Source organism: Pistacia vera, unplaced genomic scaffold (genome assembly GCF_008641045.1).
Source record: "Pistacia vera cultivar Batoury unplaced genomic scaffold, PisVer_v2 Contig204, whole genome shotgun sequence".
NCBI lineage: Eukaryota > Viridiplantae > Streptophyta > Magnoliopsida > Sapindales > Anacardiaceae > Pistacia > Pistacia vera.
Window position 1 is genome coordinate 1150150 of NW_022196007.1, and position 22143 is coordinate 1172292.

General features: G+C 34.5%; 1 protein-coding gene across 1 annotated transcript; it reads left to right on the forward strand.

Annotated features, from left to right (window-relative positions):
- Positions 1 to 4396: 4396 nt before the first annotated feature.
- Positions 4397 to 13164, forward strand: LOC116128898 (tRNA nucleotidyltransferase cca2-like). Its single transcript, XM_031414664.1, is given in 15 exon segments — positions 4397 to 4624; positions 4796 to 5109; positions 5196 to 5329; positions 6149 to 6266; positions 6702 to 6754; positions 7032 to 7081; positions 7186 to 7284; positions 7879 to 7899; positions 7902 to 7934; positions 7937 to 7986; positions 8140 to 8190; positions 10468 to 10529; positions 11742 to 11983; positions 12441 to 12538; positions 12623 to 13164. Coding segments are annotated over 14 exon segments (1419 nt in total). The 5' UTR covers positions 4397 to 4624; positions 4796 to 4824; the 3' UTR covers positions 12746 to 13164.
- Positions 13165 to 22143: the final 8979 nt, after the last annotated feature.

A 22143-nucleotide genomic window follows, 5' to 3' on the forward strand; every position in this document is an offset into this window, starting at 1 on the left:
TTTTTTTTTTTTTCAATTTGATAATGAAGAATAGGGTAGGTACTCTATGCAACTAAAATCCAAGAAGTGAAAAAAGCACTTAAAGATATTTGTCCTAGAGATTCAATCCCCATGTCCATGTTCATGTAATTAATTTCTTCATTGAATTGAATTGAATATATAAATTGATAAAACCTATAGAGAAGGACTTCTCCATTTGTTTGCTTTCTTGGAAGCTTATAAAGTCAAATTGAAAAGCACTTTGCTTATCTTTCTAATCAGGAAAATTGTGGTTGTGGAAAAAGAATGGTTGGGTCTTTTGTACCTTCAACTTGACTACAGAGAGAGAGAGGCCTTCCCAATTGCGACTTTTATTTGTTTGATTGTGAGACCAATCATTCATCTCCACACTTTTATTATACTTTCAATATGAAACTCTACATCTCATAACATTAGCCCAAGAGGCTTGGCCCACTAAGGGCCCTATTGCCTTATTGAAAGGGTCACTTTAATTGTTAAATGGGTAGTGTTATTTAGGCCCACTAATTCTCTTTCTAAGCCCAAATGATAATTAAAATCATTTTTAATATATTATTTTAAAATACATTTTATTTTATTCCAAGACTGACCTTTTTTTTTTTTTCATGATTATTGTCTTACATTTATTGAAATCGTCTGTTGTCGCTTCATATTTCATGACACTTTTTAAAAGTGGTTTTTTTATTATCGTATCCGATCATAAACATGATAAGTAAAAAACATGTTTATTTTAATATTGATTATTCACTTCAAAATTCAATCATATTTTATTTAACTAAAAATATTTAATAATTATCTTTCACAATAAAGTTTATAAATTAACAAAAAATCCCACCCACCCAAGCTTCTATCGACCACTAACTATCACCATCGTCGATCGTTGGTGCCAGAATGACGCATGATTGATCGAATCTGACTAATTGTGTATTGATCTCACCGTTTTGAGCCAGATCTACAACGAGAGATCTAACTGTTGATGACGACCATATCTTGGCCGTCATTAACAGCCAAATTCTAGTCATTTCTTATCAAATACACGATGGATCTGACCAAAAAATAGCATATCAGTGCACGAACGACCAAATCTATCATATCATGTGCTATTTCAACAACTTTCGACCATCGTCTGACGGTGGTGCCTAGCTACTTGCAATCTGTTGGGTGATTAGAGGTGTTTTTGTTAATTTATAAACTTTTATTGTGGATTGTGTTTAGCTAAATTAATAAATGTAGGGAGTTAAAAAGTAATCTAAATATTTCCTAAAAATGTACCAAACACATTCTCACAATAAAAAATTATTTGATTTAATTCTTTCTTATCCTATTCAAAATATCATATTTTAAATAATGTACCAAACATAAATAATTTTAAAAAACAGATTTTCAAATATATATAAGGATTAAGAATTTTAAGAAATAAATCAATTTCCCATGTTCGGGATGCATTAAGAGATTAAATATCTTTTTTTGGTAATTACAAGTTTAAAAAATACATAATTTTTTGAAAAACCGTTATTAGGGCTTAGAGAGATATTGAATCGGCTTAAATGATCTTGTTAAATATAATGTGTAGATGCAAAAAATCTAAGATTACGGAAATAGGGTCTGATCCCGTGAGGTTGAGATCACCGACAATCTATTAGACCTGTATACATGAAAAGACAAGCTTGAAGCTTACGGAAAACACCTCAACCTCACGGGATCAGACCATATTTTCGTAATCGTAGATTTTTTACATCTACATAACGTTCATCACATTGAGTCCCAACAAAAAATCAAAAATGAAATTGCCCACACAATAAAATAATTCTATTTATCTAGTTGAATTTATTCATTATTTAAATTTGGCTTAAAAATTAATTTTTGGACTTCATTAAATTCAACAATTGTTTCAAATGGGTTTAACAATAAGAATGAAATCTTGTAACACAGGCCCAGCAAAGAGTCCGACCCGAAATTTTACTGAGCCAAATCTTTAACCAAATTGCTTATATTTATATTTAATATATTTCTATTTTTGTGAGATTTTTAACAGATCATTTTCCCCCCAAAATATATATTATTGATAAAAAGCTTATTTTGAAAGGGTTTTTCCCTATTATTAAACAAAAAAAATCTACCTTTAATAGGAAATTCCGTAGGATTTTCCGATTAATACAAAGTTGCCATCAAGAAAGTCTCAATCAAATTTCTCCTATTAAAAAAAATTTTTTTTTTTTTTTTTTTAGGTAATAAACTTATCCCATTTTAAAACCATAGTCTTTGAGGTGAAGACTGAAGAGTGTCTTCACATGGTCAATTATTTTTTTAAGAAGTAAAATTCACCATAAGGAAATGCTGCTCCCTTCCACGCGAATTCTTATGACTTTCTTGGACCTTTCTATTACAACAAACAGTAAGAGAGCAAAAGTCAACAAGAGAGGAATCTTGATGCTGAGCGAGAAAACGCGTTCAGAGGAATAAACATTGATTAAAGGGAAGACTAAGGGGTGTTTGTCTGAGCTTATGAAAATTAGCTTATGAGCAATAGGTGCTTTTAGCTTATAAGCATTTGAAATTTTAAGCAATTATATATTTGGTTAAAATACTTATAAGTGATTGATAAGTAGTTGACGTGTTTGGTAAAATGTGACTTATAAGTACATTTTATTATAAAATGACTAAAAAGGGTATTACATTAAATAAGGGTGTACTATGGAATTTTAAAATTAAACAAGGATAATGTGATAATATACTTGGTCAAACTAACTTATAAGTAGAGTGCTTATAAGCCAAAAAAAAAAAGTACCTCCCCCCAACTTATTTTTTTTGGCTTATAAGCTCAACTTATAAGCTCAAAAAAGTTATAAACAAACAGATCAGCTTAATTTTAGAACTTATAAGCTAGTTTGATCAGCTTATAAGCTTAGACAAACACCCCCTAAGAAGACCTGTTACTCTTCTGGGTAGTTTCTAAATAGTAGATAATCAACAAGTTGGTTGGATATCAATGGTAGAGAGAGGCTAAGGGTGCGTTTGGTTTATTATTTTGGGTAGGATTTTGGGATAGTATTAGATAGTTGGATAGGGGAGTATTATGAGATAAAATTTAAAAATTTATGAAAAAACCCCCAAGGTTTGCTAATTTAATAAACACCCAATATATTAAAATATTATAAAATAACAAAAACACCCCTATCACCCGTAGTGTCAGATTCAGGCCACCACCATTGAAATCTGGCCGGAAAATTGGATAACCACACATATCGGTCAGATCTAGCGGGTCTTCGATCGATATGGCCTTTTCCGACCATATCCACCACGGATCTGGCCGGAAAAGGCCAGATCTAAGGCCGGATATGGCCTTCGACGGCTGGAAAAAGCCATCTTTGGCCGTTAGCGATGGCCAAAGATATGGTCGTCGTTGTCTGTCAACGATGGCCAAGTTGATGGCCATTTCTTGGCGACGGCCAGATCTGGCATTTTCCAACCAGATCCGCCACGGATCTGGCAGGAAAAGGCCAGATCTAGCCATTACCGGCCATTTCCGATAGTCGTGTGACTGTTGTGACAGATTCCGGCTACCACCGGCGGTGGTTGCCGGAATCTGGAAAGTATTGGTGGTGGGAGTGTTTTTGTTAGTTTTTCTGGCAGGAAAAGGCCAGATCTAGCCATTACCGGCCATTTTCGATGGTCGTGTGATTGTTGTGACAGATTCCGGCTACCACCGGCGGTGGGAGTGTTTTTGTTAGTTTTTCTGGCAGGAAAAGGTCAGATCTAGTCATTACCGGCCGTTTTCGATGGTCGTGTGACTGTTGTGACAGATTCCGGCTACCACCGGCAGTGGTTGCTGGAATCTGGAAAGTATTGGTGGTGGGAGTGTTTTTGTTAGTTTTTAAACTTTTTTTTCTGGGGGTATTTAATGAAATTAACAAACTTATTAGGTCTAAAAGTAATTAAAAAAATAGACTAATATTTTGGGAATAACGTGCTAAACAACATTTGAAGAATAGGATTGGGAATATGGATAAAAACAATAAGCCAAACGCACCCTGTAATTTTAATCATACGTTTTTATTTATTTATTTTTTTAATTTGTGGATCTGTGAGCTGTGTATTGGTTTTTGTTGTAAATTTGGTTTTATAGTTTTGTTTAAAGTTTTAAATATGCTGGGTAATTAAATATATAAACTATTTTAATTTTGAGTTTGCCAATGTTTTATTAATTTTTTACATCATAAATTTTTGTGAGGGAGGGGCAATTTGGTGATTACACGGTTTGCAGGGTGTCCGCCTGTCCGGATCAGGAGCCAATATCCATTAACAGCCAGCCACAAGCGAAGGGTGGAATATTGATAGTTCTTTAAAGTGAGGGTACCAAGGTTTTAGGCTAAACTTTGGGTGGGTATATGTAATTCAGCCGTGTCATATATAGCTGATTACTCGAATTGCTTACCGGAGGTCACACAGCAGCTGTCCTTTCGTCATCCGACACCGAGCAGCACCGCCGTCGCTGTTGCCGCACTGCCGCGAACGGAACCGACATCGTATCTTCCACTTCACTTCGCGGAACGCAGCTTTTGGCGGATTCGTCCGCCCTCGCTGGCGCTTGGAATCTCTGAAAACGGTGAGGTTTTTCATTTCCATTAAAAAAAAAAAAAAGTTATTTGTATTTAAAAAAGACCATAACCTGAGGAAAAATAAAAAAAAAGCTCTCTTCACTTTCAATTTTTGCCTAAAAAGCCCAAATTTTGTTTTTGAATTTGGGATATTTTTACTTTACTTTTATTTCAAACAGGTTCTTCTATCTAAATACAAACCTTGAATATGAGACTTGCTAGCAGCTGTATAAAACTGAAGCCACTTCTTGTATTCTCTCCAACTCCTCAGCGCATTGACAAAACCCTCGCATTTCGAAACCAAAGCAGAACCAGAACTTTAGGGTTTTCGCGTTGGAAATCAACGATGACAGAGCCAGTGGTGGTTCAAGTGAAGGAGAAGATTGAGTTAACGGAAACAGAGAAGAAGATATTTGATAGCCTTCTCAACACTCTTCGCCACTTTAATCTCAAAACCGAGCTTCGAGTAGCTGGTGGCTGGGTCCGTGACAAGGTTGAGGACTCGTTATATATTATTAAAATTGCTTTTCATTGAAATTAAATTTAAATTTTGTAGCTTTAATTTGTTGTACTTTACAGCTTCTGGGGAAAGAGTGTTATGACATTGATATTGCGCTTGACAACATGTTGGGAAGTGAATTTGCGAATAAGGTGGCTGAGTATGTAGCGTCCACGGGTGAAAAGCCGCCTTCAGGCTTAGGGGTTATTCCAAGGTACACCATTTGTGTTTTTCTTTCATTTGTGCTAAGAATTGACATAATGTATGATGTATCTTGGTGATTAATCTCTTAGTTTGGTTCCGTTAATTTTTTTACAGTTGATTTTACTCTCTAGGGTTTCTTAATTCCTACTCAAAATAAGTGGATTGATGTTGAATAAAAAAGTATGATGGAAACTGAAAACTTTCTTGAGAAATTACAAAGAAGTGTTTTTTAAATTTTGATGTGATACATACAAACATATGGATAGTTTTATTGTGTTCTGTTAATTTTTACTCTGTATGGTTTCTTAATTCCTACTCAAAATAAGTGGATTGATGTTCAATAAAAAAGTATAATGGAAACTGAAAACTTTCTTGAGAATTTACAAAGAAGCGTTTTTTAAATTTTAATGTGATACAGACAAACATATGGATATTTTTATTTTGTGTTTAAATTCTGGAGTTTTGTTGTGAGACATTGATAAAGCATCACTATAAACCTCTTGTTAATATAGTATTTATAAGAATTTTTGGCATATAAAGTTTATGTCCTCGTTGGCCTAATTTGCTTCTTGTTGTCAGTTGAATATGAGTTATTTTTCATCTTTTTCTGATTACTGTGGTTTGTTTTTGTCCTTTGCTTGACATATAATTATCAGTGAGGGCTTTTCCTTCCCTATTTGTTTCTCCCTTTTCCATTTAAAAATATCCTTATTCCGGTCTGAATATATTTTTTTTCGCTTATGCATATCCATGTTCATATCATTGAATATGTTTGTTAAACTTTTGAATCTTGTGTGCTATTTCGTTACGTTTAATTTCAATTTTTCAGTAATCCAGATCAGTCCAAACACTTAGAGACGGCAAGGATGTACCTTTTTAATTTATGGATTGATTTTGTAAACTTAAGAAGTGAAGACTACAGCGAGAATAGCCGCATTCCAACAATGGTAAACTGTTAATCACATTTTCAACTTCTGTTACTTCATTACTCATTTTTGCCTAAATATATCTATTCAGTGCTTAGAAGCTTTTTGCTTTATTATATTCTCTTAAAACTTTTTATAATACCTTACTGACATCATTTCTGCTTTCTCAATTTGGAATGCTTTTATAAGGCATAGATGAGGATTTAGTAATTGGTAAATTAGTTTATTTATTAATTATATTTATGGTTTCTTTTTATTTTTTCAAAGGTCTTTCAAGCTTCATTATTTTGTGGATGTTCCAATGTCGTCAATAAACTTTTCAAGGATATTCTTTTCACAATTATGTATTTGCAATCTCTATAACATTTGCATATCCAATTATATTTGGTAAAGATGAAGAAATGAAATCTGATCTTTGATGATGAAATTACTAAGTTTACTCATGCCTCATTGCAGAAATTTGGCACAGCAGAAGAAGATGCTTATCGAAGGGATCTGACCATTAATAGGTATCTTTTCTTTCCTGTGTAGGATAGGTGGCTAAATCGCTATGCTGGAAATTAAAAGCATACCATTTATATTGGTTTTTAAAAGTGATCATCACTCTGAATAATTCATATCTCGTTAATATTTTGCTTTACTTGGTAGAACTCATTAAATGCTTAGAATTTGTCTGTTGTAAATCATTCCTTTGGTTGTATACAGCTTCCTTGGACTTCTCGTTATACATACTTTAAAGGTAATTCCGTATTATTGTAATAATGGGGTTTACTTTTCCTTCGGCAGCTTGTTCTACAATATCAACACGAGCTGTGTTGAAGATCTTACTGGAAGAGGTTGATATGTACTTTTATTTGCTTTTATCTTTTCAAGAACTACTTGTCTACAGAGTTAAACTTCTTGTTATTATTATTTTGCCTTACCTATAAAACTTTTTCAGGAATTGAAGATCTAAAATCTGGAAAAATTGTGACTCCATTGCCTCCAAAAGCTACATTTTTGGATGACCCCCTTCGAGTTCTTAGAGCTATTCGTTTTGGTACTTTCTCAAATTTTCCAGATAAATTTTAGTTATGTGCCTTTATGTCTAACACAGCGTTCACCATTGGCCTTTTTCCCTTCCACTGCATTTTTTAACTAAATCAGTTGGTGCTTATATAGGTACACACACGATGTCCATCAAGAAGTAGCAAAAAATTATTACATACTGCAATATTCATTCAAATATCTGGTTGCATTAATCTCAAATTGGACTATTTGTAATGTAAATGTTGAGAACTGGTGTTGGATCTTAGGAAGCTATTACTGTGATCCAGTATTGATCTTACCAAGACCCTGACTTGGCATCAGTCACCTGATGACAAAATTTTCTTACCTTGATATTAAATATCAAGTTCTTGTTTTAGATATTGCTCTTCTGATGGCTAATGTTGTGTAGGCAAGGCAGATCTGTTGCACATGGTGAACATGAGTGATGCCTATCATAATTTAACCTTAGCATTTCATTACCAATCTTGTTATACTGCATAGGTTTCTTGTACACCTTATGATTGAATTTGGCTGAATATTTCACCATTTTCCTGCTTGTTTACTTGTTTTTGTACTCAAACTTGCTGGTTTGTTTTCGTATTAGGTGCAAGATTGGGATTCATACTAATGAAGAGTTAAAAAAAGCTGCTGCCTGTGATGAGGTGAAACTGCTCTTGCAGCCAAAATTAGCAAAGAGCGCATTGGAACTGAAGTAGTGTTCATTGTCAATTTTCAGATGGTAGTTTCTAGGAATATATATGATTTCTGGGAACACAAGTTCATGTATTATGAGGAATTTTAATTGGTTACAATATGTAGTGTGAAATTATATTTATTTATTTGCTTGTTGCTATTTGTTTGGCAGATTGATCTCATGGTCTCTGGCAATCAACCAGTTAAAGCAATGACCTACTTTGTGATTTGACACTTTTTTGGATTTCTTTAATCTTCCTCCTAAATCTGAGCCTGCAGTATCAGACGGATGTGATAGGTATGAATTGTTCAAATTACATATATCATAAGATCTGTCTTTGGTAACTTTTTTGAATTGTGAATTCACTGGGACATAAATTTTTCAAGAGTTGAGATCAAACTGAAAAAACTGAAGACCAGATCAGAGTTTGTAATTTTCAAATGATGTGGTGACTGTGACAATGGCAGTAAATTAGACATTATCAACTTTATTTCTTAAATCTTTTAATCTTTTTCATTGAATTTATATGTTGTCGTGCAGGTTTAAATTGTTCCCGTGTATGTCAGTATGTGGTGCCAAGAGCCCTTATCTTTTAATATTTAGATTTTTTAATATTGCTTTATCTTCTCCTTAACTCTTTGCATCTGTTTCTCTCTTTTTTTTGTCTCTTCTACTATTTCTCTCTAATTTCTCTCTCTCTCTCTCTCTATTTTGATTGCTATCTTTACTTTCTTTTTGTCCTTTGTTGTCTGAAATCACTTTGTACTTGGTTTTTATTTTGTTGAAGCGGGATCTTGAAATAGGTTGCATTAGAAACAAGTACAGGATTCCAAGTTATTAGTATTGGTGTCGTAAGATATTTGCTTCTATGATCTCTATTAACTATTATATTAGCAATTGTTTTCCATTTCTGTGGCAGTTTTGTTCAAGAATTCAAATATATTATATATTATCTGATGGAAAACCCACTAGATTTTACTGATATCTTTCTTTTAATCATTTTTATGTTCTTTATATTTTGCATCTTAACTTTTTTCTTACTTGACTTTGCTTAGACAGTATCCTTCTAAGTTCATTGTTATTGGGCCATGAGAATTTTATAGCATGTGTAATTTAGCTATTAACTAGATGGGTCTGTGTCACACTTATAATCTTTTGTTTGCTTTATAGGCTTTGCATTGCTTACTTGGATGCTGCTTGGAACCTTACTCAATTAATCGGGTGTTCGAACTTAAGTGCAGTGCTATCTTCCATTTATATTTTGTTCCATTTTGGTGGCAACTAATGCGATCATGGTCTCAGTTTATTTTGCTTAATTTTATTCTTTTTTTTCTAATGTTTTTATTTTATTTTTTATTGTATTAGGCTTGAATTTACATATTCTTGTCATATGTGAATGTAGGATGAGCAAAGAAGGCTTTCCCTGTAGGCTGCTCTATTCTCCCATTCAAAGAGATCACATATAAGGTAACAAAGCCAAAAAGGTGTGTTTGTTTTCTTGTGCTGTAGCATTGATTTTCATTTTTAACTTCCATGTTATATTTGTGAGGTTTGACAATGTTGCATTGGGCTTATATGTTTTACTTGTATATGTAGCTGGAATTATTTGATTTTCATTAATATTTTATATCCGTAAACTAGCCACTTATTGTTTTTTCACTGCAGCAACTGTCACTATGGTTCAAATTTTTGGGAATTATCATGAGTTTTGGACTTTGTGGATTAATCTTAATAAGCTCTGGCTAAAGTGAATATCTGGAATTATAGAGTCCCTTTGACTGAACTTGGTGAGCTTTCCATAAAAGTGTAAGGTCAACATTTGATACAGGTAATATATGGAAGATTTTAAGCAAGAGATTAAACTTTATTAATGGGTGTTACCTTATTTTAGTGGTCCTAAGTCCGTATTGATGCTGTAATTCTAGTTGATGTCTCTCTTGCAAGCACCTAGTTCTATTGAGAACTTTTTTTTTTTTTTTTTTTTTTTTTTTTTTTTTTTTTTTTTTATGGAAACCGAAAATTGTATTAATATTAGAGAAACCAGTGCTATTTAACAAGAGACTTCTCTGAGAGGGACAAAAGCTAATGCCGAAGTTTCGCAAAGAAAAAAAAAAAAATCATTTTACAAGATATTTGCATTATGAACAAAAAATTGAGATATATTCCTTCGGCAACTCTTGCAACATCAGGCCCAAGAGGCCAAGACTCTTCCATTATATGTATAGAAATCAAAGAAGAATCCGAATGCCTTGAATAACTCTGGATTGAACTTCCTTAACCAAAAGTCTGCCACTACGTAAATAAGGGGAGATAAGGTGCATGTATGATGGTGGGTATAAGTTTTATATTGATATCTTGCTTTATTATTCTCCACATGAATTCCAAAACTCTTTCGTCTGCTGCTAAGAGAAACTGATATCTGTGCTTTTATATCTAAGCATCAATTCTCAAAATCTCTTTATCTGCTGCTTAAAGGCTAAACGTCTATCCTTCATGCAGATACCTATTGTCAATACATTTTCAGGGAGTCTCTCAAGCGAAAAGCCAGTGATGCTGAAACAGTATGCCTAAATATACCTTCTTATTTGTTAATTTTTCATCTTGGTCCTAAAGTGTACTTTGTCAACCTGTATCAGGACTTCATGAATCTCTAGCTGTATTATAAATTAGGTTTTTTCTTTTCTTTCTAGGTAATAAACATTCACAAGTCATTGAGAAATTCTTATCCTTGATTCCATACTTGTATCCACTGAGGACTTCAACTTATTGAAGTTGATTGGGGTAGAGAATTTGGTTGTGACTCTGTTTCCTTTAAAATTGCGAGTTTTGAACGTAGTAAGTTACTGTGTAGTAGTTGTGATTTTGAAAGGGTTTTGCTTTTTGTTGTCTGTACAATAGGAAGTGGTCTGCTATTCTCTTAATTTCTGAAATCTTGTCCTTGGTTCTTACTTTTTACTAATTGGTCGTGAAGTTTTTTCTTTCATGATCTTGATGGTCCAAGAAAATTTATTAAGCAAGAGAAAACGCCTAGAAAGGGGTAGGGTAGTAATAAGCCTAACCTATCAAAGAAGCCTATATAAAGCATAAAGGGAAGATTATAAAGATGCCTCTGATGCACAGTTTTAAAATTCTACATCTGGGACCCCAAAAATCTTGCATGATATAGAAACAATTTCCATGGGGAAGACCCCACCATTAAAAGTGCTAGATCAACTAAAAATTATCCACAAGATTTTCTCCCTAAAGGTGTGCATAACCTGACTTTCATTTGACCAATACACCATTAAAGTGCTAGATCAACTAAAAATTATCCACAGAATTTTCCTCCTTAAAGGTGTGCATAAACCTGACTTTCATTTGACCATAAAAAAGAATAATTATACCATGATTCAGACCTTTCATGAGATTGAAAAGTTTTCACTAGTAAAACATTGAATAGCTGACATGGAAGCACTTTCAAAACTGTCCTCTTGAAGTTGACATTTTGATCAATTTATTATTCAGGAGCTATCTTTTTAAGATTCCCTTTCCAATGTATTCATAAGATTATGAGTTTCATAAGATTTATAGGCATATATAACATATTAGTTGCCTTGATGAATTCCACATTTTACTATTTATATATCTGGTAGAAGGTAAAAGTGTGTCTTAATATGAAGCAGAATGACAGAAGTGGACTAGGTTTTTATGATAGCAAAAACAAAACATTTTTTTCTTCTACAGGATCTCTTGACGTGATATTTGCATAATTATTGTATTTCTGTTGTTACAAGCACATTTTCTGGCATCGTATACCTTGAGTTACATAGATTCCTTGTGGCTGACTTCTTATTTCTTATTTATGCAGGATTTCTTCTCAGAGAAATCAAAGATTTTTGGCGAGTTGCCTTGTTAATGTCGACCTTGTTATATCCCACTGATGTTGAGCATACTGATGATATTCTAAACAAGCACTTTCAACTGGACAAAAGACGAGATTTATTTGAGGCAGTTGAGAATGCGATTACTAAACTAGGTATGGCCAATGCTCCTTTCTATAGTCCTTACAGTTCGCTGTTAATTCATCTTGGTAGTACTTGTTTGACCCTCCAGAATATGGATTACTAAATTCATATTCTTTTATTTTTGTACTTGTAACCCAAAAGTTTAAGAAATACAATTCATTGATGCTTAAGCATGGCCACTGTGTGAGTAGCCAGCTAGCAATTTATATAGTTGCTATGATATCTTGATATTAAAAAAAAAAAATGTTTTAAATTGGTTTTAGAATATGATTAAACTGAAGATGAAAATATCCATTAGAAGATTGAAATCAATGGATGACCCTTCATTTGCTAGAATTGAAACAAAGTTTCATCAGTTTGTGGGTACAACTTGGTGATGAATTATAGCAAACAAGCACGATGCTTGATATTGTACATGAACAAAATTTCAACATGTCTTATCTGTGTTCAAATTATGTCTAAATGCAGGTCTTGAAAAAGTGTGGGACGTGAAACCTTTGGTTAATGGGAAGGAGATTATGAGTGTTTTGCAGCTTAAATCTGGAGGGCCGCTTGTTAGGGAGTGGGTAAGGCAATCTTTATGCATCTACGAACCACAAAAAGAAAAAAAATTTGAAGTTTCAAATGCTAATTAATTCTTTACTTTGCAGCAACAAAAACTGCTTGCATGGCAGCTTGCCCATCCTTCTGGGACTGCAGAGGACTGCCTTGACTGGATGGAGGAAACCCACTCAAAGCGTGTAAAGCTTGAGTCTGGCAATTCTGTTGATTGATCTAAAGCTATAATTATTAGCGTTAGTTCTTTTGGATTGAACACTTATTTTTTGAGATATTGAGGCTGGATAACATTTTGAAGCCCATGAACATCCATTGGTTCTAGATGCCAAAGTTTATTACATTTGCAGCGAGATCGGATTGGAGTCATTTTACAGCAAGAATAAAGGAGGCAAGGAAATAGAAAGAATTAGGTTAATGTGTGAATTGACTATCTTGTATAAGTTGTATAGATCCTCAAAATCTGTTCATAAACTTTTATTAGAATCTGGCAGTTTAGGTTCTACATTGATTTTGTATTGTCTAGTTTAAAATATAATTACTATTTGATTTGATTGTTGACTGTGAACAGAAGGCATATGAGAAGCCTTGGGTGGCCAGAATTATTATCTGCTGAAAAGAGAAAAAAATAATAAAAGGTGTCAATATATATTAACAATAAGATTGCCAGATTGGGTTTTTTCTGTGAAATTCAGTAAGATGGCTTCAACCTCGCATGCTGATTTGAAAAAGTTAAAAGAGAAAAGGAAGATGACTAAACAATGAAATATAAAATCTTAATTTGTTTCCACCACATAAAGTTATGTTAATTAATTAACTCTGTCAACATTATTGATCTTGGCTAATAAAAAGAGAAAAATTAAAGCCATGTTTTTTGAGAAATGTAAACCCTGTAAATCACCTAATGACTGTTACGTAATTAAGTTTTGATTTTGAAGAAGTATTAGGGAAGGTTTTTAAACCTGGCCCGGGGAGTGACCCATTTCGGTGATCAGGTCACGGGTTAACCGGTTTAATCGGCGGTTTAACCGATGGTTTGACATGTTTAAAATCTAGCAAACACACCCCTAATAAATACCAACAGACCCTATAGGTTTGAAATCTAGCAAACACAACCCTTGGCTAAATGCAAATTGACGATCAATAGGGAGAGCGGTGGCAACACACCAGGGAGGGTAGATCGGGTAATGGGGAGGACGAATCGGTAGTTGGCAAGTTAAGGCATCATCGGAAAATGACAGATCAGTGGTGGAAGTCAATAGACGTGGTGGCTTTTTTTGGCGAGATGACTGTGGATCTTCGTGAATGACAGCAAGGGAGCTTGGGAGAAGGTAGATTGGTGATTGAGAAGGCCTATCGATACTAGAGGAGGCCGATTGACGCTGGGAAATGGAAGAAAAATTGCTGGATGTTGCAACATCATGCGGCGGCGGGAGATGAAGCGCCACGGCCTCGGAGAAAGTCAAAAAGTGGTTTTTCACAGCAAGGAAGGTGGAAGGTCGCTGGAAAAGGAGAGGTCATCGCCAATTTGCATTTGGCTAAATGGTGTGTTTGCAGATTTCAAACTTTCAGGTTCTGATGCGTATTAATCAGGGGTGTGTTTGCTAGATTTTAAACTTAAAACAGTTAAAAGGGTAACGCGACCCGAAGAAGGCCTTGGGTCCCGGTCCAACCAGTCGGGGTTTTAAAACCATGGTATTAGGTATACAATCCCATATGAATAGATTATGCCACTAGGTAAATTCGTGTGATAAACCCTTGAATTTTGTTGTCTTACATGATTAGAAATTTCATGTGTATCTTATGCTATTTATTGTATATTCTCTTACGATATCATTTACTATTGAAGAAAATATGTAGACGACAAATTTGAAATTTATTATTTGGTATGTGTACAAATGATATGTACGTTTCTGCCACCAAATGATGCCACACATCTCATTGTGTTATCCTCCATTTCGATTTCAAAAAATGTATCATTCACTTAAATATCGAATTAATGTATAAATGGTGTAATTATGTCATATAGTATATATCATTTTTGGATAGATAAATTAAATAAAACTTGTGACGTGTTGTATTACCTAATTAACATTCAAAATTATTTTTCTCCCTCTTTTCCATAGTCTTTTTAATTTATCATTTTTAATTTTCCCATTTTTTAGAAGGATTAATAACTCAATTTCGCCATTGTTGCTAAGTTGAAGGTTTCAGTTAGTTAAGTTTTGTTTTTGTATTGTTTTTTATAGTGTGAAAGGAAGTTGCTTGGAATTTGATTTGAAAAAAAAGTTATGGGTCAATTGGGTTGAGATTTTGTGTGTTAATTTATGTGAGAAGATTGTGGTGAGAAGGTTGGGTGCGATTTCGACTGATTTGCACCCGCCATGTGTGATTTGAGCGGAATCGCCCTTGGCTAGGTGTGAATCGGCTAGAATCGCACCCAACTATTTTTTTTTTTTCAATTTTTTAATTTTTTCAGTCTAGTTATGAATTTGGATTTAGATTCAAATAGTAAAAGATATTTTCGTCTTTATATCGATTATACCATGTTAGGGTTAAGATATTTTACTAATAAATCTTAATGGCGGGTGGAAAAGTGCCATTTTAAAGCTTTTCGAGTGGGAAAGTGTGTTTAGGCCAAACCTTGTATGGGAAAATGTCGTTTATTCTTTTGGAAATTGGGATTCCAATTCTAAAGGGTAAAATTATATTATTGGCTTATTGCTGCGGCTGCCATATCAATAAGGAAAAAAAAATATTTTGAAAATAAAATAAAATTTCAAAGACAGATTAGATAGTCGAAGAAAGAAAAGAAGATGAAACCAAAAAAAAGTTAAGTGGGAAACAACTTTCATGGAAAGTTCACGCAATTGCAGGCTTTTATAATTTTGAGTCAAAGAAAGAAAAGAAGATGGGACCAAAAAAAGTTAGTGGGCAACCGCTTTACGAAAAGTTCTGCAATTACAGGCTTTTATAATCTTGGGTGGGAAAATGCCGTTTATTCTTTTGGAAATTGGGATTCCAATTCTAAAGGGTAAAATTATATTATTGGCTTATTGCTGCGGCTGCCATATCAATAAGGAAAAAAAAATATTTTGAAAATAAAATAAAATTTCAAAGGCAGATTAGATAGTCGAAGAAAGAAAAGAAGATGGAACCGAAAAAAAGTTAAAGCGGGGAACAACTTTCATGGAAAGTTCACGCAATTGCAGGCTTTTATAATTTTGAGGAGTAAACGATGTGTTCGCACCCAAGATTTAACAAAATGCCAAGTTTCCACCCCTACTTTCATAAATCTTAAATTCTCACCCTTAAATTAACAGAGTTCCGTTTCTTTCAATAGTTAAAGGCTAAAATAGTCATTTATTATATTCTAATATTTTTATTTACTAAATTCCATATTCCGATTCTCTGCACTCTCTTTTCCTTCAACGTGCTCTCTCTCCCTCTTTGTTCTTATCGTTTCTCCCTCTCTCTACACTCTTTCTTCTTTGTCACTCTGTTTATTCTCTATATCTACAGTTTCTTTTGTATCCGTTTATGTGAACAAAAAAAAAGGTTTTTTTTTGCTTCAGATCTTGATGCCTGTCTCTTCTCTATCAAATGCATTTGTTTATACTACTTTCTTCAGTTATTGGAATGGTGACAAAATTGAGTTTCAAATGGAGAAAGGCGGTGATTGGGTTTCTCTGGTGGTTAACGGTGAGGATAAGTGGCAAATGTGATGATCTTGATTTATTGGGTTATCATTATTTGTATGTTGCTGTTGGTTATTTTTGGTGATGGTGGTGTAGGTCAGTAGGGATTTTCTCTCGGTTTGCGCACGGGTAAATGCGTGGTGGAGTAGGAATTTTTAACAAAAAGAGAAAACTACTTGCGGCACACAAGCTATAAGAGGCAGAGGTTGGGAAGAGGTTATTTCACAGCTTCAAAAGACTGAATTGAATTAGCCTCTTAAGCCTTTGATCTGAATCTCTGGAACTTAAAGAAGACCAAGGTAGCTTGCTATATCGATTCAGCGTAAGCTTGGGTTCTTTCTTTCCTAAAATCAAGGTCAGGATGGAGTTTAGGGGAGATGAAGAAGGTCCGGTCTCAATCATTTTTCTGTTTTCTTTGAGAAAGAGAATTTTCTTGGGGACGGGAAGAAAAAGAAAAAAGGGAGGCAGGGAGAGTACAGAAAAGAGCAGCGTGTTCCGGAAGGGGATGAAGTTTGAAATCTTAATATAAGTGGAAGGGCAATTTGGTAATAGAGCTTCTGCATTTGTAACAGTCACTAACAATGTTAATATAAGGGTGGGAAATTGGAATTTATGAAACCAGGTAAAACTTGGCATTTCGCTAAACCTTGCGTGGGAACATGTCGTTTACTCAATTTTGAGCCAAAGAAAGAAAAGAAGATGGGACCAAAAAAAGTTAGTGGGCAACCACTTTACGAAAAGTTCTGCAATTACAGGCTTTTATAATCTTGGGTGGGAAAATGTCGTTTATTCTTTTGGAAATTGAGTAAGATGGCTTCAACCTCACATGCTGATTTGAAAAAGTTAAAATAGAAAAGGAAATTGCCCTCCTTCCTGGAAGATGACTAAACAATGAAAAATAAAATCTTAATTTGTTTCCATCACATAATGTTATGTTAATTAACTCTGTCAACATTATAGATCTTGGCTAATAAAAGGAGAAAAATGGAAGCCATTTTTTCTAAGAAATGTCAATGGTGTAAATCACCTAATCAGAGCAAACCCCCGTACTTATGAGAATGGCAACCGAGAGGCCTTCTTTGTTAATGAAATGTAGAATTAACGAGTTTTGAAAACAATGTTTTCATCTCTTTTGTTTAAATTCCAAGCTTTTTATAAAACGAGAAAAATAAATGGAAGGTGGATAAAAAAGGGATGGACAATAGCTGAAAGTAAATAAAGCAAGAAATTAAGGGGCGTTTGGTTGGCGGTAATGTGAGATTATTGGGATAATGTCATGTTATATTACTTGATTACCACGTTTATTTGTCAAGTAATATAAGATTCCGGTAATCTTCAAATACTAATAGCAGTTATTATTGGTAATATTAGAGGTAATCTGATTACCTCCATTTTCTTAGGTATTCTAAGATTACTAGAGTTATCTTTTTTTGTTACAATTTTATCCCTTATTAATAAAAATTTTGGACAATAATACCCTCATTTTAAAATAAATTTACATTAATATCCTATTTCAATTCTACCCTTGTTTAACTAAAATTTTAAACAATAATGTCCTTATATTTAAAACAATTTACAGACCACCACTGCCACTCAGCCACCACCACCACTACCACCCAGCCACCACCGTCGACAGCGACCAACCACCACGGACCGTCGTCGAAAAGTCGTCGGAGTTCCTAAAAAAGAACGAGATTCGGTGGGAGGCTCCGAGAGGCTTCGATATGGCCGTTTTCGGCCATATTGATGGTCGAAAAAGGCCATATCAGGCTGGAAATGGCCAAATCTATTCTGGCCATTTCTGGCCAGATCAATGGAATTGGTCGTTAACAGCCAGATCCCTGGCCATTAACGGCCACGGATATGGCCGTTAACGGCCATATCTATTCTGGCAGGAATAGATCTGGCTGTTAATGGCCAAGTCCAGATCTCACCCAGATCTGGTCGATAATGGCTAGGGATCTGGCCATTAACGACCAGATCTAGCCTGATATGGCCGTTCTCGGCCATCAATAAGGCTAGAAACGACCATATCAGAGCCTCTTAGTCACGATGAGCTACTTAAAGTTTTATATAAGCGGGGTGTTTTAACTAAATCTGAAATATTGGAGGTTAAAAGAAATTATTCAAAAATTAATAATAAAAATAATATTATATTAATATTTAAAAAAGAAATAATTTAAATAACATACCAATTTATTCCCTATAACCAAATATATTAATATAATATATCCACTAACTAATCAAATATATTTTTCTAACCAAATATATTAATATAATATATCCACCAACTAATCAAATATATTTTTCAAAAATATTGAATGAACTTCAAACTAGAGCTGGGCATTTGGGACCAGGCCCAAAAGCCCAGCTCCAAAAACCGGTCCTAGGAGGCCTGGTCCCAAAACGGGACCAGGCCTAAGGAGGAGGGCCCGGTCCCAGGCCTGGGCCCAAACGTTTTTTGTCTTTTATTAATTTAATCCTTTGTAAAATTATTTAAACCCCCTAAAATAAGTATAAATTCAAGGACTAAAATGAAATTTTATAAAATTTATTAAAAAAAAAAAAAAAAAACCGTTGGCTGCCAACGGTTACATTTATTATTTATATAATATAAGTTTTTTTTTCATTCCCCCCCCCCCCCCCCCCCCCAAAACTACCTATAAATAACCCTAAAACCTTTAATTTTTTTCACACCAATCTCTCAATCTCTCATTCTTTCATTCTCTCAACTCTCTACTCCAAATCTCCATCATTTCTCATTCAATTTATATTATAATTTATTTATATTATTCAAATTTTTTTCTATTTTCAATATCATCATAATTTCATATTATTTTTAATTTCTTTTCATTTTAATTATTTATTATTTTATCATAAATTTATATGTCTTCCCCAAATGAGTTTTACGTTCCATCCACCGAAGAAATTGAAGCCTTCAATCCATTTTCCCCATTTCTCCAGGGATGCAGCTGTATTCCACACCACATTCGGCCGGACGAGGTGTAGCCAAACACATGTGAGCTGCGAGTCAACGGGCACGGACATAGCCCAACCCCCCCGACCGTCAAAGAGTCGTGTCCGATGTCTGGCGATACTTCACCAAATCAAACGGCCAAAGCAAATGGGGAGGGGGAAGAATCATTGGGATATGTAATTATGTGGAACCATTATTGGGGCTGAAAGGACTTCGACGATGCGACGACACGTAGAGAGAAGCATCCCCAAATATGCATCTTCAAGCGGATCAGGTAGACAATTCAAACTCAACTTAATTTTAATCCACATCCTCAACTCTCCAACATGGCAATACATACACATGTTCACGAGAGGAAATAGCAGATATATAGTTGCTACAGACTTCTCCATTTGTTTATCTGAAAATCCTTTTTTTGTTAATATGGTTAAAACTGCATTTTGTCCAGCAATACCCTTGTTGTAGAACTACAGTAGAAGATATCTACAAACTTTATACAAAATAATAATAAAAAACTTAAAAACGAATTTCAAAATTTTAGGAATTATCTATTGCACTTACATCAGACATATGGGCTTGTAGATCAAAAACCGATTTTTTAACTGTACAGTACATTTCTAGATCATAATGGGGTTTACAACAAAATTGATAGTTTTAACCATTATATGAAAAACATATTGCTGAAACTATTTATTTTACGATTCTTGAAGTTTTGCAAGAATATTTATTAACTGATAGAGTTGTAGCGCTCGCTGATAATGCAGCTGCTAACACCGTGACAATATCTTTATTTGAAAAGAATTGGATCCGCTTGGTGAAGGCAATTTTATCACCAGAGATGTGCTTGTCACATCATCAATTTGATAGTTAAAGCAGGTTATATGCTATACATTCAGGATTGAGAGGTGCGTAGAGCTTCGGATTTATCGTCGGTGGTAGCAATAAAGATGGCAGAGTATACGTCAAATATTGTAAGCAAGAGGACCCACCGGTTCGACCTTTGATTTATGTACAGACATGCCTATCCGTTGGAACTTTACCTACTTATGTTGGAAAAAGCTTTGCCAACCGCGAACAAATTACGTTTCGTCAACCGGAAGACCTATCCAGAGGAAGTTGTCGATTATGATGATTGGGCGGTTTGTGAATTTTTTATTCATTTCTTAAATTTTTTATTGCTAATAATACATTAAGTGGTATTTATTAATCCAACTACTAATTTAGTGTTAGATATTTTAGTTCAAATTGCTAAAACTTTTTATCAATATAGACATGATAACATTTTTAGTGAAATTGTTTCAAGTATGGAAGAAAAATATAAGAGATATTGGTTAGATATTCCATTCTTATATGGATTAGGCCTTTTTCTAGATCTTAGGTTTAAATTATCCGTAGTTAACGGTGTAATTACTGAGTTAGACCATTATTTAGGACATGATTATACGTCTTATTTGACTGACTTTAAACACAAATTGGATAGGCTTTTTTCTTTATATGAGAACAGATACAATGCAAGTAGAAGTGGAAGTGGAACGTCTGGGAGAGGCGATCAGGACCTTGATGTAGCCCCCCCTCACTGGTCGACCAAGTGGGCGTATGTGGGACGTAGCGGAAGCTCCAGCTCGTACATACATAGACCAAATGAGATGACTCGCTACCTACAGGTGGACTTGACCTTTATGACGATGAAGGAGCAACTTGACATGGATATTCTTCAATGGTGGAACCAACAAGAAAGTCAATTCCCCATTATATCCCAAATGGCACGTGACATTTTATCTGTGCCGATTTCTACAATTGCATCCGAGTCAACATTTTCAACGAGTGATCGGATTGTTGAAGACAGAAGATGTTCTTTAACCGATGAGATGATTGAAGTGATAACGTGTTTACGAGATTGGACTCATGGAGAAAGAAGACTACAACAGCACCCTGAAGATCCCGAACTACTCGAACTCTTTAGGAATACAAATTTGAATAATGTAACTAGTGTTGACGATGAAATTGAAGATGAATAATTTAATAAAAAATTATTTAATTGTTTATTTGTGAAACGTGAATGTGTGGAATGTGAATATTATATTTATGTTAAAAATTAAAATTAACTATTAATTTATTATTTTTTAAAATTAATTAAATTTTTAGAAACTTACTAATCAGCCCTTAAAAAAAATACTAAAAACCCCCTATAAAATTTCGTTTTGCCCTCAAAATATAAAAAAAATTGAGGGGGGAAAATAAAATTTTCCAAACCCCATGGGACCGGTCCTGGGCCCATGGGACCAGTCCGGACCAGGGCCTGATCCGGATCCTGATTTTTCTCATGGGCCTGGGACCGGTCCCAGGTCCATGAGAGACTGGTCCCATTTGGGACCAGTCCCAAACGGGCCCAGGCCTGGGCCTGCAAGGGACCGATCCCTTGCCCAGGTATATGAGTTCAAACTAATCTAACCTTTTTCTCATGGGCCTGGGACCGGTCCTAGGCCCATGAGAGACTGGTCCCATTTGGGACCAGTCCCAAACGGGCCCAGGCCTGGGCCGCAAGGGACCGGTCCCTTGCCCAGGTATATCCGTATATGAGTTCAAACTAATCTAACCTCTAAAGGATATATTAATAGCGTTATAAGAACCGTACCATTAAATATATTATATTTAATTAAGGATACTGTTTATTTCAATACCAAAAAGAAAATGTAGCAATAGAAAAGGATGAGATCATGAGACACAATACCCCACTTCATATTATTAAATTTAAAGAAAATTAAACAAGTTTGAATCCAAAGAAAGAAAGGTCGATGGCCTCTGAATCCCAAGAAAGAAAGGTAGATGGTCTCTCCATGTGGGTGCCCACTGCCCAATGTCTTTCCTTCTGCAACACGCTTACAGAGCATTGACTGAAGTCAACGTCAATTACTTAATTATTTGCTTTGCCATTCTAAAG